Below are 20823 nucleotides of genomic sequence, written 5' to 3'. Positions count from 1 at the left end.
AAAAGCAATGGAAATACAAAGAAGCAGAGTCTTAAAAGAAAAATGAAGACAGTACTCAATTCAAGCATTGTCCAGGAGAGAGTCTCAGCCAATGGATTCTAAGAATTACCACCCATGGCAAGGCTATCTCCATGTGAAAATGAATGAATCACACTATCTTTGCTTGATGCCATTAAACATTCAAATTAGAAAACTTCTTTTGTTCCAATTCCTTGCTCACCAAGCAATCTTCTGATTATAATTTGGCTTCCCACGTGAGTTGTCTACAGGGAAACAATGAGCTGGTCAGGCCAGCATGAGTATCTGGGTCTTCTGGCAGTTGTTTCTCATTGTTAAATTAATAAATTGACCCTCTCCATATCAGTGTTTTAGAAGCCTTTAGTTCCAGTCAGCATTCCCTAGCTAATCACTCTAGTAGACTGACAAGAGTAAATTTCCGAATATGCAAAGAACAGTCTGGATACTGGCCAGCAGCAGGTTACTATAGTAAATGCTAACACGGAGGACCGGGTCCCAGCCTTCCCCAAGAAACACTCCAAATTCGAAGCATTTTTTCATTTGAACTTGTCTAGTACGTGCAACAGTTGCTATTCCAAGCATTAGGAGAATCTCTTTAACCCTGTTTTAAATGCTGGTGTTCTCTGAAAGTTAAATAATGAAGCTATTAAAATATAAAAGAGGATTTAAGACATCAGAGATTGTGAAAAAAATTTAAGGTGTATACAGACTACTGAAGTCTGAAAACTACCTACTCTAAGAAATTACCCCATTAATGATTTTAACCTCAACACTTAATGGTAAATAGAGTCCTGACAGGCATTTGTTCTGAGACTAGAATATACTGTACATACATGAAAATATATTGGTCCCAACTAAACAATTCTATTACAAAGTAATTTGTAACAAGTATGGTTAAATATGGTAGGACATTAAGCTAATTTACCAGGTCTACCCCTAATCAAGTTCTTACAGAATCCTCTGGTTACCTTCCAGTAGTTTCACTCCTCACGCATTCTTCCTACCATTTTTCAGGGCTGCCAAAGTACTTCTGTTGTGAATTTTCAAATTTGGCATTTTGAAAGGTAATAGTGTCTTCCAAATATATTAGAAGCCATGTCTTGGTTGGTATAAACTTTACCAAAATGTGGAAAATCTTCTACCTCTGTTTATATTCTTTACTAAAAATAACTGAGTTTAAAAAAAGTCATGAAAACAATTTGATGACCCAGAACTCTGTCACTGCATTATAAATTCCTGACTAGGCAAAAAGTAGACACTGACTACAGAAGTAGATTACTTTAAATTTGAGGCAGTGTCAAATTGAGATTTCTGGGATTTTTTTAGAGAACTTATAAAAAGGGAGAAAAAGGAGGAATCTTTTTTTTTTTTTTTTGCACCTGTGAAGAATATTGCTGGCAGTTTTATTTTTTTAAATTAATTAATTTATTTTTATTAACATATAATGTATTATTTGTTTCAGAGGTACAGGTCTATGATTCATCAGTCTTACACAATTCACAGTGCTCACCATAGCACATACCCTCCCCAATGTCCATCACCCAGCCACTCCATCCCTCCCACCCCCCTCCACTCCAGCAACCCTCTGTTTTCTGAGATTAAGAGTCTCTTATGGTTTGTTTCCCTCTCTGGTTTCGTCTTGTTTCATTTTTTCCTCTCTTCCCCTATGATCCTCTGCCTTCTCAAATTCCACATATCAGTGAGATCATATGATAATTGTCTTTCTCTGATTGACTTATTTCACTTAGCATAATACCCTCTAGTTCCATTCACGTCGTTGCAATGGCAAGATTTCATATTTTTTTGATGGCTGCATAATATTCCATTGTATATATATATACACCACATCTTCTTTATCCATTCATCTATCGATGGACATCTAGGCTCTTTCCATATTTTGGCTATCGTGGACATTGCTGCTATAAACATTGCGGTGCACATGCCCCTTTGGATCCCTACATTTTGTATCTTTGGGGTAAATACCCAGTAGTGCAATTGCTGGGTCATAAGGTAGCTCTATTTTCAACTTTTTGAGGAACCTCCATACTGTTTTCCAGAGTGGCTGCACCAGCTTGCATTCCCACCAACAGTATAGAAGGGTTCTCCTTTCTGAAAAAGGAGAAATCTTGTTTTGCTATTAGGGCAGAGCCAGCTCTTAAAGGATACAAAGATACAACAATTTTTAGTAACTCGTTCCTTCTAGTTTATGGGGGCTCAATCCCCTGAGTCAGAAAACCCTTAAAAAAGTAGAGGCCAAAAAGAAAAACATTTAAAGTCTATTAAATTCACGAATGTGAAGATACTGATTTAAAAAGCTTAAAATGGAATTGGAACAATGTTTCTAAAGAGATTGCCTCCTGCGGTGCCTGCATGGCTCAGTCAGTTAAAAGACTGACTCTTGGTTTCAGCTCAGGTCATAATCTCAGGGTCATGAGATCAAGCCCCGTGTTGGGCTCTAGGCTTAGCAGGAATCTGCTGGAGATTCTCTCTTCCTACTCTCCTTCTGCCCCACCGCACCCTGCCCCACCCCCCGGCTCTCCCTCAAATAAACTTCAAAAAAATAAATAAAGAAAAAAGAAAAAAAAAACCCACAAACTACCGAAAAAAAAAAAAAAACTAAAAAAAAAAAAAATCACCTGCCTATTATTCATAACCATTGTGTTGGAGAGCACAGAGACTCTATCAGGTTTTTTGGCAGGGTAGAAATAAATACCAGCAACACAAGTACCATGAAGTATAAATCCAAGATCAAAACAGTGACACTGGGAGCCATGATATAACCGAATAAAAAAATATTTACTCAGCAGATTGTTGCTGTTCTAGCCTTCATAGAGAATTACTTGTGTGCAGAAAAATTAGAATAAAAGATAATCTTCTGATAAAGTTTTAGAGGGCCCTTAAACATGTATAAAAACACTCTGTTCTCTGTTGGCTCATCCTTTGGCCACTAACACTGGAGAGGTATGTACATGAGTATGTGTGTGGAGGGAGGAGACACACGTATCACAGTTGAATGAATAAATGAAGCACACAGAGGGAAGCAATGCCTAGCTCAACTAGCAAAGAAAGAGATATGTCTTCCTGTCATTCTTATTCAGAAGGCAGTTCTATGCTGAAATACAGCAAAATACCAGAACAAAAAATACCAACCACCAATCAACCAGCTGTGTGAGTACCACAAAAGCAAGCATCAATCAGTCTGCTATCACAGACATAAGTTCTGTTCTTGTTTAGGCAATGAAGAGGAATTCTTCACTTTCCAATCCTGCTGGTAATATATGCAAGGATGGAAGCCTCAAATTTAAAGCTAAAGACTGGCAAGTGAAGCCCTGAGACATTAAAATAAATCTACAAATTTATAAAAGATTCTTTTCAATTACTGAAAAAGGAAGCTGGCCAACAACCTAACAAAGATGTCTTCCGTGTCTATATAAAGGACTACCAAGGTGAAAGCACATCAAGAAATATAGCTACTTGTATGGTTACCTGCAGCCTATGCAGAAATAGTTGGCTTCATCTCTCCTATTCTACACCTTGCTTTGGTTTTACGAGCTAGATTATACGTTTCTTTGCTTACGGTTGTAAGAATCTTCTTCTTCTACACTTTTTCACTGAAAACTCTCATTAAAAAAAACAAAAATTCAAGAACAATCCAAGAAAGAAAACATGATTGATTAAATGCATTCAGGGCTCTGTCTGATCCCCATGAAAGAGGAAGTGAACATTGCTAAGTGCCTATTACATGTTAGACACTGTGTTAAGCACTTTTCTATATATTTCCTTCATTAGCCTTAAGTGCTATTTTTATGCTCACTAATGCCAAACATGAAAATGCTCAAATTTAAAAGGCAAGCTTTTAGAGGCAGAGTTTTCTAACTCACTTCATATTACATTGAAAGAAAGCATCATGAAAGAACAAGAGTGGACAGTAAGTCCATCCCAGATTTCTGAGGCCAACCTTTGATATATAAATATGAGTTCACTGTAACAGTAAAGAACATCTCTTAAGACCACTAGGTTTCCTCAAAGAAGCTGAAGAACCAAATAAAGTTTCTAAACTCTGTCTCATGGTAATCTATTCAAAAAGTCAACATTTAGAGTAAGGCAAATAGAAACATGAAAAAATACAGCTTAAAATTTAACTTCATTTAAATAGAATCTGATATTTTGATTATGCAGCTTTGCCAACTACAATGTAATACTGCAGAAAAGCCAGACAGAAAAGTCAAGGCTTCTTAAATTTAATATGGGGTCAAATGAAACTGTAAGGCCTATCACAAGAAGTAACATTCCCTACTTGGATTTGCCTTGAGACTTTCACTGGAGCAGGACAATGTCACATTTATCTGGAATTGCTAGATGATCAGGAATCACTTTTAACATAGTAGGTTTTTCAAATAACTGAAGCTAATTAAAAGCAAAAAAACCCTAATTTTTTTATTATGGAAAACAAAAATATATATTCATCCCTGCCTTTAACAATATTTCCGTAATGATTTAAGTTTGTTATTATAGCCTTATTGTATAGGACTTATTGTACATCCATTATCTGTCTTTTCTCCATTTTCCAGCAGCTCCGGGAGCCGCTGCAGCCTCTAAAAGCTCTTCCAAGAGCAAATGTATGGCTTTTGTGCTGGGCTATACACAGCTATGTAAGGTGCTATGAGAGATACTCAGGTGCTTTTTCCTGAACTCAATTCAGAGTAAACAGTTCTGTGCTTTAAGAGCCTGAAATGGGAAGACTGGTCTTTGGTTACGTGGGGTTAACATATTTGTCAGCACACTTTTATGAAAACTACAACATCCAGTGGCTCACTCACGTTCAGTATCACTTCTTAGCAGGTTTGATCTATCAATGAATCATTCTAAGCTATTAGAAAGCTTTTCGCCTTTCCTGTGTAGTATTAGAGCACCACCTTGTGTCAGAAACCCAAGGAAATGAGCAGCCATCTGGTGTTTTTAGATACCTTAGTTGTCCAAAGTTTTACTGTCCAGTCAAATGATGAAGTGACAAAAAGATGTGAGAAGTCCACTGCTCCAACAGCTGCATGACAATGGATACCAGTAATTGGTCCTTGATGTCCCTCAAACATCTCACTGATTCCAGCTTTGCTATTTCATAAAAGTGAAAATATTAGGAAAATCTCTTGGAAGTAGACTGCTTATAAATACATCTTATTAAGGATTATATATCAGATTTTTACATAATTTCAACCAACCTAACTCTGCTCATAACACATCAGAGTAACTTATGTTGAGTGTTACTCAATCCAGATTTGGTAACACTACTAAAACAGTAAGTACAGTTTGAACTATAAACATGCTTGTTGACAATACAACTCACAAGTCCAATTATCTGAGGTGATGGAATAGAGACAAAGGGAGGCTATATGTAAGAGAGAAAATCTGGGCTACTATTTTTATATCAAAAGCTTTGAAGTGAAGGTGATCTGTATTTGAGATGAAATCTGGACACTCCATTTTTCTTTTTTAAGGAAGCAATTGATAAGGTACAGCTAGGCAATTTCAAAACAGATTGAACAGCAGGAGAAATACTAGTCAATTTAAAATGTGTACGTGACATTACTACACAATTATCAGGAAGATGAACTAAAGCTCAAAGTCCAAATAAATCAAAATGGAAAAACGGCTGAAAATCTTATTTACAACTTTAAGGGTCAGTATGTGGCATGTGCATATTATATTTGCAACTGCTGAAAGCTACTTCCTACCATTAACTTCTGTGAGTACATGCATACATACAAAACCATAGCACACCACAACCCGTAAGATCCAGAACATATCATGATCCAAAATAACTTTTTATTTTAAAAAGTATTTAGGTTTTAATTTTATATACCTGAACTCAAATACAATTTGTCAAAAATAATGAGTGGCTCTATGACAAATTTCTACTTAAACAAGGGGCAATTTGTTTTAATGAGACTATTAAAGGAAGAAATTTAAATAATTGCAAATTCCAGTTTAGATTTACCTGCCATGGCGGCATGCTGTGTACACCGAACCTTCTTCACTCCCAACAACAAAGTTGTTGACATCTCCAACAGGGAAGGACATAGATGTCACAGCTACTGCCTTTGACTGTTTATGAACCAATTCCATGCTATCCTATGTAGAAAAAATTGAGGAAATTATTTTCTAAGTTTGCAACTTTTAATTTTCTAAGAAACATTTCTAGTTTTAATTGGTTTATAAACAATTCTTTTATTATAATACTTATACAAATTTACTTTGATTAAATGAAGTAGGTTTGAAAATAAAGTATCTCATGACAAACTATAACAGGTTAGATTTATAAGCTGTTATCATAATACTATTATAAAACATTTATGAAAAAACATAAGCTGGGATTTACATGGACTTAAAGAATAACATTTGTCTCAAAATTTCAGTTTTCCAAGTTTAACCTACCTGTGGATGGGAAAGCATGTCCAGACTCCATGAACAAATTTTTCCATCAGTAGATATGCTAATCAGATTGTGAGCATTTTGTGTTCCAACAACATTTACACAATATACTGGATGCTAAAGAGATGTTAAAAGACATTTTCTGAGATTATTTTGCCAAAAAGATGGAACCATTTTTATACTAAAATCACAGGTATTCTGTTTCACATCAAAACAGTCTCATATCTTGATGGTATTTTTAATGTGAAGTTTGATGCTATTCTGTTAATTAATAAAAGCTTGTCTCAGAAGATAGATGAGTTTTTAATAAAACAGATTTCTAAAAATACAAAAAAAAGGCCTTTATTTTTGGTGGCCAACTGATGAAGAATTCATCCATCAAAGGAAACACATTCTGAGACTACTCTGATGGACACTACTAAGCATTTAATGGTGAAGCAGCACAGAAGTCTAATGGAAATAACCTCTTTACTACTTACTGTGTGTGCAGCAGCTGACAGCGGAGTTCTCTGCACTGGAGTTCTTTTATTGCTACGGTTATCCCACAGCACAATTTGGCCTGAATATGTACCACCAACAACCAGATTTGGATGAAATTTTGCAAATGTAGCAGACATCACAGCTGACTGTAAATAAGTAAGATTTCTATACTTAAGGTTCAAATGGAAGAAGCCTGATAAGTTATAAAAATAAATCTACACACAAACGTTTTCCCTTTTATTGTAAGGTATTAGAGATTATAAAGAGAGTAAATTAATTCGTTTAAAAATTTCATCTTATTTCAGAATATAAAAATATAGCTTTGGAATAGTTTTTGCTTAAGTCAAATGTAATGATTGTTTACATAAATGTATTCAAACAATTTATAAAGAAAGCAAAAATATTATTTTGTTTGATTACAGTATTAAATCAAAAGACAACTGGCTCTAACAGTAATCTGACAACAGAGTATAAGCTAGTTTTGACTCAGTTAAGCATTTTTTTCAGAATTATGATTATTAAAAGATAACTTATGCAACTAGAAAAGGCTCGCAAATTCTAACCTTCCACTAAACTCACTTTAAAAATCTGCATCTGTTTCCTACTTCAAACATATGTTTCTATTTAAAACTATTTAGTTCCAACTCCTCAGGCCATGTATAAGTAATTCAGTGGGCTGACCGTCTAATTGTTTTTTCAGCAAATAAGTTCATGAGAAACTCCCTGTAGAGAAGACATTTTATAAAAGATTCCTTTTATATAATCAATCACAATAACAGAAAATCACAACTGCAAAGGACTTCAGGTGTGATTAAATATAAGAGATGTCAGAAAAGCTACAAAAGGCTGATCATGTTGAACTGAAAAGTCTTCAGTTTTCTGTTAACATCTGTTTGCAAATATGAGGTGGTTTAGTAAATGCCAATCCAATGAAATCATTATGTTGACAAGAAAAGAAAAAAGGCACTTGTCTAAATTCATTAATGAATTCTTAAACTTAGGGAAGACTGTTAAAACACCATCTTACCTGGCAGTGAAACACATATTCTGGGGTAGTTTTTTTGTATTTCATATTCCATACAAGGGCTACACCATCAGGTTCATGAGGAGCATCTTCATTGTTATTATAAGAAGCCACGAGTAGCTCTGGATACTGCTCACAAGAATCAAGTGGGGAAAAAATTGCTACGCATAAGAAATGTTTCACACTCTTAGTGACTCAACTATTTTTATCAAATTATTTTGAAAATACAAATACTTAACATTTCCCCAAGAAAGGTGTCACGAGAGTTACGATTACTGGGGTGTTAGTAAAACTCTAAATTAGTATAGTTACTGATTTAAAGTGTTTTAACATTAAAACATTTTATTAAAACACATTGCAATTTTAACCAAAGAATATGGTGAGCAACTGAAATTAGTAAACCTGGGTTGTGGCATAAATTCAATCTTGAGTTTTAAATTACATGATGTTTCCAATCCTTTCTTCCAAAGTATTTAAGATAAAATGAATACAATAACAGAACCATCATCCATTATTACTCTAAATGACACACACTGATTTAATTACACAAAGTCTCCATAATTAAAAGTTCTTGTTAATTTTAATTTAAAAATGAGTAACCAATTTTGTTACAATTTACCTGAGATGACCAATCCAAACAACTAACAACACGATGCTTTGACCAACGTTCATCAAAAAATTGTCGATTTAATGACAGTTTAGCACCAGCTTGAATCTCTCTACAGAAAAAAACCAAATCCAAAAAAAGATCATGTTACAACTTCTCACTCTTGATCTGAAAGTAATTTAAGTAACCTTAAAGTAACATTGCTAAAGCCATAATTTTAGCAATTAAACATTACCCTTCTTTGTCTTCCAAATCTCTTCCACTGTAGTCAAAGAAGATGTTAATCTGCTCAGAAAGCGCTCTTTCTACAATTCTTGTAGAATGGTCAAAGAAACTTAAAAATTCCTCTGAGTGTAAGATTTGTTGCTTTTCTTCTTCAGTCAGCTCATGAGGGGGAGCTGAAAAACAAATATTTTCCTGAAGTCAGTCTAATTTACGTCCGTCAAATCCTGTCAATTCACTATCAGTTTGGATCAATGAATGCCACATATTTTTTTCCAACCAGATTCACCTCTTTCATTTAGAGCATTGTAGTCTACTTTAACACATAAATAACAAAAAAAATTTTAATAAGAATCAACAAAATTTTTTAAGTTAATTCTTTAAGATACCTTTACTATCATTTTCTTCATCTTTCTTTAAAGTTTTCTCTTCTTCGGGTTCAATAGGTGGTTTAGGAGTCACTACGTCATCTTCTTCCTCTTCATCTGGAAAAAAACAGAAAAACACAAAAATTATTATGAAAATAACTGAACTTCTGAGCAACAGTTCAGAAGGTACACAACTAACTTTACATAAACACAAAAGTAAACTACTGATAAGACAGAACAAGAATAATATGAATTTTATCAACACAATTTTAAAGAAAGAAATAAGTGGAACTTCTTGGTGTTTATATATACCTATGTGGTACCTCTAACAGTCATTCCAAATTTTGTAGCATGTAAACTGAATTAAGATATATAAGCAACTAGGACAAATTCCTCATGGAAATCTCTAAAAGCTTGCAAGCATTTATCATTCCAGACAGAACAACATGCAACTCCTGCATAGTTTTATGTAGCATGCTGACACATTAATGCTGTAGAATGAAGAAAATCAAATGTCTAAAATAGCCTACAGAGCTGGCTGCTTACTTGTGATCTGAAACCATCAGTGTCTAATGGGTCTTCATATGGCATAAAGACGGCTTACATTAACTCTCAGATTGCTATTTGAGAGGCAGATTTTAAAGATAATAGCTATGAGACCACATTTTCTATTCTGTCATTTTAAATGCAAGTCTCATTATCTATCGTTGCATGATGTGGCAATAAGCACTTAAAATAATGTTTTCTTAACTTGGAACAAAAATATATATTGAGATAATATACAATGTTTATAAGAAGACTTTATTACTAAATCTCCTCTCCAAACCAAGAACTAACTTAAAATCACTTACTTTAAAATGTTATAGAGCATATAACTCTGCATACCTTCTCTTTTACTATATACTGAGACAGATTTTTATGACGAAAATGCTTATTTTTATTGCCTAAACAGATGTGTCATTTGTCTATAAGGGAATGGCAGCAGGCGTCTGCAGCAGAGTGCATCTTAAGTAATGAGGGCCTATTCAATAAGGGGACTTGTTATTTATAGTCATTTCCCTGACCCATGTTCAAAATTATCTAAAGCACACATACATGCTCCATACACAAAAGAATGGTCAAGGATGGGAACCAGCTGCCAAGTCATGGTCCCAGCAGCCAGGCCAGCTGACTAGATAGCAACAACCAGATGGCACTGCTGGGATTGTGTCTTTCTGCTACAAGGTGGCAAAGGGATGGCACAACATTCTTCCGCTTGGCTGCTTCCAATCCCATCTCTCCCCAATGGTGAGACTGTGCAATTACCCACACTCCAGGAGGCCTACAGATAAGCCTTTACCCTGCAAACAAAATGCAGCTTGTAGGCCACACCAGCTGCCAAACCACACACATAGTGTTAGGTTTGGAGAGCTATGAAAATCTTTCAAAGTCTATAGTATAAGCAATAAAAATATAGCTGTACCTGTAGGAAAGAAAGCTTTAAATGACACTGTATGATGCACACAATGATACAACCTCCAACTTAATCAAAATGATAATGACGTATGCCAATCCTACATTACTTGAAATTGAGCGATTTTTACGTTCTGACAAGTTTACAGAACTAGGATAAATGGCACGAATGATTTCAATATATGCTCATACTTTTGAACCAAATGGTGAAGGTTAAAATTTTTCCTTTCAAGGGCCTCAATCAGCCACAAAGGAAAACAGTAATCACTGTCTTTTCAGCCAGCCCAACCGCATTTGTCAGCCCTTTCTCTGTCAATGCAGCCAGAGCAATCAACCTGCCAAACATTCAGAATGGAAAAACAATCTGAAAATACAGGGTATAATGCACCTGCCAGTGAAAATGGCCATTTCAAGAAAAGCTAGTGATCTCAGTGACCCCGCTGAGGAGGCGGTGGTGCAAAGGGGAAAGAACACGTAAAAGAATTCTTAGTGATCGCCACTCTCTTGCACATTGACACTTCCTTACAAAGCATGCCAATTACAGCTTTTGTGCTACTTAAAAAAATGAAAGCTTTTTTTGGGCAAAATAATCACACAGAAACAGAAAGACAGTACTCCTTTTTAGATGAATTCTCATATACAACAGATTATTAATCTGAAAACAGTATAACTGGTGACAATTCTATACTGTACTGCTCCAACATGATGAAATTCTACCATAAAATCACCTGTAGGTGTAATGTAATAAAACAGTTTAATTACATTTAACTCAGAGGTTGACTTTTAGAATAATGATATATTTAAACAAATTAAAAATTAAGTCTGAGAATATATATATATTTTCATTTTCTGGCTATCAGTTATCCTAACCAATTTTGTTTACTAGCAGGGTTTACGGTATGTAAATCCTAAAATCAAAGAGGGGGATTTTGAGACACCCTGGACAGGTCTTCTTGAGCACTGTGAATTATAAATTACAGCCTCCTAGCCACATTGTATTTTCCTCCCTCAACTTTGTTGCATTATACGGCTTCTAAGTACTATTTCCAATGACAGGTGTCAAATTCCTGTCATAATGCATATGGTCAGTACTTTAGCGCCAAGTGACCTCATAATCTACATATTTAACAGAAAAGATCTTGTTTATAGACCATCTTTCCCTTCTAAAATTTAAAATGTAGATGAAGTATGTTAGACAGTGATCTATATCTGCCTCTTATATGGCATTTGCTATGCCCATTTGCCCATATAGATCAGTTTAGTTGTAGCTGAATGATGGATTACCAACTATTTAGATACATGTTTTCAGGATTTTGTTTTAGAGTTAATGTACCTACCTCCCTTTCTACACGGATGAAAAACTGATCTAAAAACTATGACAGGTCAAAAGATTAAGCCAAATAAAATTTCAAGGAACAAAAAACAAATGATCTGCTCTTCTTAAAAACTACAAAACATCGTATTTTTATTATAAAGCTGGTCTTAAACAATTATCTATATATATCAAATATTTGGCAAAAATACCCATCAGTACTACCAGATTAGAGAATGTTCCTCTGAATAAATACACTCTCTTTTTAAAAACTAATATGACAGCTACTAAAGGACTACGGACATGATCAAAAATATATCATCATAATTCTGAAGATTTTCTAAGCTAGTCCTTATTACATGATAAACTATAATGTATTTAAAACAGAAAAAGAATGCAACAGAGCAGGAAGACTGAAAAATGGGACTGCCATGTCACATCAATTTATTGATGAATATTCATTGCAATATGCTAAGTGGTTAACTCCATGCTTTCTCTGACAGGGAATCTAAGGTTATAAACTGAGCAGTAAAGAATGCATAAAAGTAGCAGTTACTTTTAAAATGACAAATCTCTTGTCAATGAATGCTAAGACTAGGTTTAATGAACCACTGAATTTTTACTTTGAGTTAACATCAAAATTGTTATGTATTTTGGTGAGATGGAAAGAAAAGCTGCTCTGTAAATTAAGCTGCACCTAGAAATAACACCAAAGAGTGAAATTCCAGTTGTCAGAATAATCTGTTACAATGGAGTTGGTTAATCAAGGTTAAATCATCTGTAAAATGGGTGGCTTTTGTTAAGCTGAAGGAAGGAGTCTTCAGAGCAAGTTTTCTCATCTGTATGTCACATTACACTTAAGAGACATCTAAGCCAAGAATAAGCCACAAAGTATACTTTGAACTATTTTAAAATGTTACAACACATTTAACAGGTAATATGCAACATCCTAGGAAATCCTCACTAAACACTGATACTTTTAAATCTATCACTTATCATGATTAATTCTCATTATCAAGTGAAAAACAAGTCCCATCATTAGTGCATTAATGTTATTCAGAAAATATGTTTGTTGTCTATAAATGTAGTTTCATTATATTGGTGTGCCGTATTTTAAGATAGTTTTAATGTCCTATGGAGTATTCCTTATTTACCAAGTAGCCTGAGTATTTATGGTACAAAGGAAGTTGCCACCAAGTTCTAAAAATCAGAAAATTTGTTGTATATAAAAATGATTTAGTTTTCAAAAATTCAACTTATGAATAACGTCACAAAATCTTTCATGAGATTAGAGGGAAATGCTTTAATCATTAATTTTAAAATATAAGTTAGATATAAACAGTTTTCCTTTAATATTTTCAAAATAACCCTTTCTTTTCTAGATCAAAATCATTTTAAATCACTTCATTTCAATCCAGTTGTCCATAATTTCATCTACTTATACCTTACTCTTTAAAATCAATATTAAGAGAAACTTGTATTGGGACAAAGCTTCATGAATGGATCAATGGACTCCATTCTTTTTATATTTTTAAATATCTAGAATGATATGCAAGTTCTCTTGGATTTCCTTAATAATTTAGATCTTCAACAAGCAAAAATATGTAGCAGTCTTTTAAATCAGGAAATATTTTGAATACAGATCTAATGCTAACTTGGGGGAAAAAAAAGAAGTAAAATTTCAACTATACCATTTACTTTAACACAATTTGTTTCTCTGTATGGTCTTTTTAATACAAAATTCAGATTTATCTAGGCAATATTGGCATCATTGACAGAGACCCTGATATCTATGATCTCATAAATATTACATTTTTCTGACACCGTAATTTCAGATATGCTGATTAAAAGTCTTTAAGATTAAGAAGAAATGCTTTAATTTTCAATTATATTTATATTCTCACAGATTCTCTGAGGGTTAAAACTCATTTTTATAGGTCTTATTTATTCTAGAATTTTTAAAAATTCCATTTTGGACAAAGGTAATATTAACCAGAGGGCCCAAATTTAGTCTACCTGGGAAGCATGGATTACAGACAAATGTTAAGATCATGCAAGAAAAAATTTAGAGCTATTTACATGTAATACTTTTCTATACATTATAAATACTAATCGACATGTTCCTAAGGAAAAATATCTGGCTACTAAACCAATACCAAAAGTAATTTTAAAACTCCACACAGATAAGAAATTGGAATAGTGTAAGAACTGCACTTCACTGGAAATCAAAAGCCAGGTTCTGGTTGTAGCCCTATGTCACCCACACTGTGACCACAGGCTCATCACAATTAACTTCTTCAGGCCTCAGTTTCCTCAGGTATAAATAAACTGATAATATTAGATAACATAGGATTTCTTCCTCTTTAAAAATCTATCTAAAAATAGCAACAACAAAAATCCATACCGAAAAGGTAGATAAAAAATAATGCCATTTTCAAAAGAGTTAACAGACTTTTAAAAGCTAAGGGAAGAAAGTAACTTTTCCAGGAGTTTTTCTGTGGGCACCATGAGAAGCTTTTTACCTGCAGAGAGTGAAATTGACTGAGGTCACATGTTCTTAGTCAATTTCTTTCACAGTAGGTGCTTTAAGACAGCAAAGCACCTCAGTTCAGAAACAGTCCTACCAACTTACAGAGTAAACTTGAAAGCAAGAAGATGGCTAGAATGGTGAAAAAGAAAAACAAGGCAGAATAAAAACCACTGCTTTTTTAAAAGATTAAGATTCAGCCATTTAAAAAAAAAATGGTAGAAAGATAAGAGTTAAGCCTAAGACCAATTTTTATCTTCAATTTAGTAACTCATATTACTCCTGCACTGATTACACTGCCTACCCAAGTTTAATTTACTGTCTGCTACACTCAAATTGTAATTTCAGCAATTTTGTCTCATAGTGAGTTTTGGAGTTTGTTACATAATTCTTAAATGGAAACCAACCAGGCTAAGTTTGAGAACCACTGTATTAAAGCAATGGATAAGTACAAGTATAGTTAGGCACAAAGTGTTTTCATTATAAAACCTTAATTTCAGGGTTTCTCTTTCCCTCTTTCTAAAACTTCCACAAATTGGGAAAAGAAACTTAATGGTAAGAGCCCTAGACATGAAAATAATTATAATAATATAGAAAGGAAATGATCTCATTTTTATAAATAGCTTCAAAGGCTAAGGATGGCCCCATGGTATCAGGATAAATTTCTCATTCTCCTTCACTTACATAACTAAAAAAAAAACAAAAAAAAACAAAGAAAGGATGACCTAGTGCCTTCATATATATAGCATATACTCAATAAAATTGTAGAATCATGAATGCTTGTTAGGTTGCAAATGAATAAACATGGACCTTTAAAAATTAGCATTTAAGTCTAGTCCACATAGGAAAATTTTAAAGGTAGTGGTGCTGACGCAGACATACTCATTAGAAACTGGGCTGAGTTCACTTAACTTGTCACTTTCACCTTCGATCAGTAAAGATAAGAAAAATTATATTTAGCACTATGAAAGAACAAAGCTGTTTATTCATTTATCTTAAACAATTACTATAAAATATTATCCCGATGCAGATATACCAATAAATAAGTTAATTAAACCACGCTATCCTTTAACAAAGTGTTTTTCAAACTACTGGTCTAACTAATAAACCAATGAATTTAGCATATTATGGTCACTTGTCATTTAAAAATGAAATATAACAAGAGAAGGGGAGGTGCTATTTAATAAAACTTTTGTTTCGGTTATACATCTGTATCCATGCTTGTACTGTATTACACTATAAATTGAATTTTTTATCATAGGTTAGTACCATAAAAGCACAAAAATGCTGCTTCAGTGGCAGCATGAGAGAGAAAGCTCACCTTAAAATCAGACTTGGTTTAGAATCTTAGCTACACCAGCTATGTGACCCTTGATAAACTATCTCTTTGAGTTTTACCTTCTTCATGTGTAAATAGAACCTATAGTTAACTCTTACAGTTTTGGTGAGAGGATTAGAGATTAAATGTAAAGTGCTTCACACTGTACCTGATATGTGAGCACTCCTTGTGGTTAAAATTTTCAGCTATTAATTTAAACAAAGTTTGAAGAACCATTACAAACGAATAGCTAAAATAATATATTTGAAAGATGTTAACAGGTTCAATTTTGTTCAAAGCATTCAGAGGGATACATAGAACACAAAATAACACATTTGTATCTACATAGTTTGTCAACATGGAACTCAAGAAGGCTTTAAGGAGAATCTATAATGGTTTCATTTATGGATATAAGAGCAAATAAAGACTAGAATATGATATAGTCATATTAAAACCAAGAACTGAGACTAATCATACTTTTTCACCCAATTTCATCAATAATTATACTGTAGCATTAACATTTGAAAATAACCTATTCCTAGTAGTTACTTCCAGAGTAAATGCATGACAATAAACAATACAAGTAAGCAAAATCATTCTCCTTAGTAGATAAAAGCAATTAATTCCTTCGCCAAATACTATGTTCTTACTACATGCCAGGCACTATTCAACCAGGCAGGCATTACAGCAATGAAGAAGAAACAGTCTCTATACCCAGAGAAAATCTGGCAAAGAAGCTAAAGTTTGGTAATGCTAAAAGCCTTGCCCCAAATAATTTAAAACTGGAAAGAATAGAGTTTATCTTGTGCTTCTGGATCATCAGCTTATCTAACAAATCATGATCTTTCACATTTTTAATTACTTACAAAATAAAAATAGGAAAAAGAATTTTTTTAAAAATGCCAGTCTTATACAGCTATACACTCAAATTAGTTCAATGGCAGTAAGTTACATGTTAATATTTAAACATTTACACACATCTCAAAATAAGCAATTAAAAATGCACATTTCAAATAGGATATAAAATCATATGTGTATATATATATTTATGTGTGTATATATACAGGGAATTTTGGAAAAAATACATTCTAGAAAACTGGAAACAAAATATTAACAGTGGTTATTACACAATGGAATCATGACATTTCCTTTATATCCTTTCTGTTTTTAGTTGAAGTATAATTGTCACAAATATCCTATTAGTTTTAGGTATACATCATAGAGATTTGGTATTTTTATACATGACAAAGTGACCCTAACAATACGTCTAGTTATATGTCACCATATAAAGTTATTGTAATATTATTGAATATATTCCTTATGCTGTACATTATATCCTCATGACTTATTTATTTTATAACTGGAAGTCTGTACCTCTTAATCCCCTTCACCTATTTCACCCACCCCCAATGTCTGCCCCCTCTCTGGTAACAACCAAGAGTTTGTTTCCTATACCTATGAATCTTGTTTCTGTTTTGCTTGGTTTTTTTTTTTTTTTGGTTGTTTTTTAGACTCTACATACAGGTGAAAACATACAGTATTTGTCTTTCTCTATCTGACTTATTTCACTTAGCATAATACCCTCTAGATCCATCCATGTTGTCACACATGGCAATATTTTATTCTTTTTATGTCTGAGTAATATTCCATCTCCTTTACCCATTCATCTATCTACAGACACTTAGGCTGCTTCCATATCTTCAACTATTGGTCGAAGATTGTTTTCTTCAGATAAATATCCAGAAGTGGAATTGCTGGATTGTATGGTGATTCCATTTTAATTTTTTGAGGAACCTCCATACTCTTTTCTAGAGTGGCTGTGCCGATTTACATTCCCACTAACAGTGTACAAGGGTTCCCTTTTCTCTACATCACCAAATCTTGTTATTTTTTGTCTTTTTGATACTACCCAATCTGACAGGTATGAGGTTAATATCTCACTATAGTTTTGACTTGCATGTCCCTGATGACTAATGATTTTGAGCATCTTTTCATGTGTCTATTGACCATCTGTAGGCCTTCTTTGGAAAGATATCTATTCAAATCCTCTGCCCATCTTTTAATTGTGTTGTTTTTTTGATATTGTCTAAGTTCTTCATATATTCTGGATATTAACCCCTTCTCAGGTGTATGATTTGCCAAGTTCTTCTCCCATTCAACAGATTGCCTTTTAGTTTGGTGGATGGTTTCGCAAAAGCTTTTTAGTTTAATGTAATCCCATCTGTTTATTTTAGCCTTTGGTGCCCTTGCCTGAGGAAACTGGTCTAAAAAAATATGTATGGCTAAGACCGATGTCAAAGAGCTTACTGCTTATGTTTTCTTCCAGGAGTTTTATGGTTTCAGGTCTTACATTGAAATCTTTAATCCATTTTGAATTTATTTTTGTATATGATGGAAGATAGTGGCCTAGTTTCATTCTCTGTATTTTCTAAATTCTCCATGATATACTACTCTAATAATTAGAAAAAAATTATTTTTAAAAAAAGGAATTCTTCACTTAAACTGAATAGGATAGGCCTTACCCCAAATAGCTTCAGAATGCTTTACATTTCAAACAATCCAAAATGCATTGCATAAGTATGATGGAATAACTAAAAATAAATCTCCAAGTTATTAGATGAAGAAAACCAGCCTAATATATTTTTTAAATGAGTCACTGAGCCCTCATTTTGGCTATTTTGCTCACTTTTTTGAGTTAACATATATAATAATGTAGCTTCAGAAAGACAGACATTAAAATACTTGAATATACTGATTAATAAAATATTATTTTCCAGAAATTATGGAATCCTGCAGTATTCTCCATACTGTTAATTCAACACTTCATCTTTCCTTTTTTTCGTTTAAGTTGCTTATGTCTCATGATTACCATCAGTGACTTTTTTTCTAGTTAAGATGAGGATTTTCCTCCTGTGAAAGCTATTTTACCAATCAATGGAGCAAGTAGGAATGAAAAAAATGTATCCACAGAAATGAACATTCACATGATCAAGTAAAAAAAAGAACCTGGATAAAAATGTTACCCTGATTTCCTCAAATTTTTTGAAGTGTAATAGTATGTATGATAATGTCAACTCTTTTTGGGGAACAAGATGAAAGTAAACAGAAAAGTTTAAGGTATTTATTTCACTTCCATCCTTAATGGACAGGGAAAGGAGAGTTGTTAAAAAGTACATAGATTGTAAATAGGTATAATCCTAATTTCTTTTGAGGTATATATAAACATGAAAATTTAAAGATTTTCTTTGGTAACAGCTAAAGGTTTCAAGGATTCTTTTGGGGGTGCGGGAGGGACAGAGAGAGAGAGAGGGAGAGAGAATCTTAACCAGACTCCATGCTGGGACATGGGCTCGATCGCACAACCCTGAGATCATGACTTGAGCCAAAATCAAGAGTTGGATGCTTAACCAACTGAGCCACCCAGGCGCTCCAAGGATTTTTTTTTCTCCTTTTTGCTTACCTGTATTTTCTGGGCTTTCTGAAATGAATATTGTTTTTGATTCCCCTTAATGGAGAAAGGTGGTAATGAAACTCAAATTTTTAAAATAAATTAATTTAAATATTTGATAAACAAAGTTTTAATGTTTGATATTCCATAATTAAACCAGAATAAATTTTCCTGGCCAAAGAGAAAAAAGATTCCTTATGCACAGACTGCTAAAAGGAATTTTTATTATTGGACCACAGTGCAAAATATCAACAACTCTAAAATCCATAGCTCATTTGGTGATAAACCTTGACATGACTAGAGGTAAAGCTATTGATAATCATTATTTATCTTACTTAGTTTGAATACTCATATCTTCTGCTGCTAAAGTATTAATGCCCAAGTTGCTTCTGGAGTGTTTACTTACAGTACATAGATTTTACTAGTAACTTTTCTAAAATCTGACAAATTCTGAATTCAAATACATATGTGGCTTCAAAGGTTTCAGGTAAGGAACTATGGACCTGTAGTAGGGCTATTACGTAAATCTCTTTTATGTGTGACATAAATTTATTAGCCTAACTGGAAAAAACAAGAACTATCATATTAACTTTATGCTTGAATCATTATCTGATGAGATTTTAAAAATTAGTCCCCAGGGCGCCTGGGTGGCTCAGTCGGTTAGGCTTCTGCCTTCAGCACAGGTCATGATCCCAGGGTCCTGGGATCGAGCCCCACATTGGGCTCCTTGCTCAGTTGAGGAGTGTGCTTCTCCCTTTCCCTCTCCCTTTGCCCCTCTCTCCAATGGTGCTCTCTCTCTCTCTCAAATAAATAAAATCTTAAGAAAAAAAATAAAAATAAAAATTAGTCCCCAATGTAAAAATGGTAACTCCTGGTTTAAGAATCAAAAGACTTGGGGTGCCTGGGTGGCTCAGTCGTTAAGCATCTTCCTTCAGCTCAGGTCATAATCTCAGGGTCCTGGGATCAAGCCCCACATCGGGCTCCCTGCTCAGCGGGAAGCCTGCTTCTCCCTCTCTCCCACTCCCCCTGCTTGTGTTCCCTCTCTTGCTGTGTCTCTCTCTGTCAAATAAATAAATAAGATCTTAAAAAAAAAAAAAAAAGAATCAAAAGACTCCTGGGGTGCCTGGGTGGCTCAGTCAGTTAAGTGGCCAACTCTTGATTTCAGCTCAGGTTATGATCTCAGGGTCCTGGAATCGAGCCTCACGTCAGGGTCTGCATTCAGCAGGGAAACTGCTTGAGGATTCTCTCTCTCCCTTGCCCTATGCCCCTGCTCCTCCTCTCTCTCTCTCTCTCTCTAAAATAAATAAATAAATCTTAAAAAAAAAAAGAATAAAAAGACTTGACATTCAATATAATGTCTGTGTATACATCTCTCTATTACACACAAATTAAAGGCTGCTTATGAAATCAACATAATAGAGCCCTTAAATCATAAAAGCAAAAGTTTTATAATTAGGTCTAGATGTGTTCATTAATATGGATAACAACGACAGCATATCAGAATATCATATGCTCTAAAGAAAATAATTTACATGGTTTCATTTACTGTGTGATACATTCTTTTAGGAAGGATTGTGCTCAGTGACCGAGAAATAGATCATTCCTAAGCTTTTCTGAT

The 20823-nt window shown here is 33.9% G+C and overlaps 1 protein-coding gene across 4 annotated transcripts in view; it reads right to left on the bottom strand.

The window, feature by feature from the left end:
• The window catches only part of DYNC1I2 (dynein cytoplasmic 1 intermediate chain 2), a 54984-nt gene that overhangs the window by 13413 nt on the left and 20748 nt on the right, over positions 1 to 20823 (bottom strand). For all 4 annotated transcript variants that reach the window (XM_045868631.3, XM_045868633.3, XM_045868630.3 and 1 more), the window contains exons 6-13: positions 9170 to 9265; positions 8794 to 8956; positions 8571 to 8670; positions 7955 to 8080; positions 6927 to 7073; positions 6451 to 6564; positions 6014 to 6147; positions 4986 to 5130 (exon numbers count right to left, since the gene is read on the bottom strand). In XM_045868631.3, the coding sequence (XP_045724587.1) occupies positions 4986 to 5130; positions 6014 to 6147; positions 6451 to 6564; positions 6927 to 7073; positions 7955 to 8080; positions 8571 to 8670; positions 8794 to 8956; positions 9170 to 9265 (1025 nt within the window). The remainder of the gene's footprint in view (positions 1 to 4985; positions 5131 to 6013; positions 6148 to 6450; positions 6565 to 6926; positions 7074 to 7954; positions 8081 to 8570; positions 8671 to 8793; positions 8957 to 9169; positions 9266 to 20823) is intronic.

Source organism: Mirounga angustirostris, unplaced genomic scaffold, assembly GCF_029215605.1.
Source record: "Mirounga angustirostris isolate CCGP_5_RB_7025 unplaced genomic scaffold, mMirAng1.0.hap1 SCAF_3, whole genome shotgun sequence".
In the NCBI taxonomy this organism is placed as follows: domain Eukaryota; kingdom Metazoa; phylum Chordata; class Mammalia; order Carnivora; family Phocidae; genus Mirounga; species Mirounga angustirostris.
This window is presented reverse-complemented; position numbering and strand designations above follow the sequence as displayed.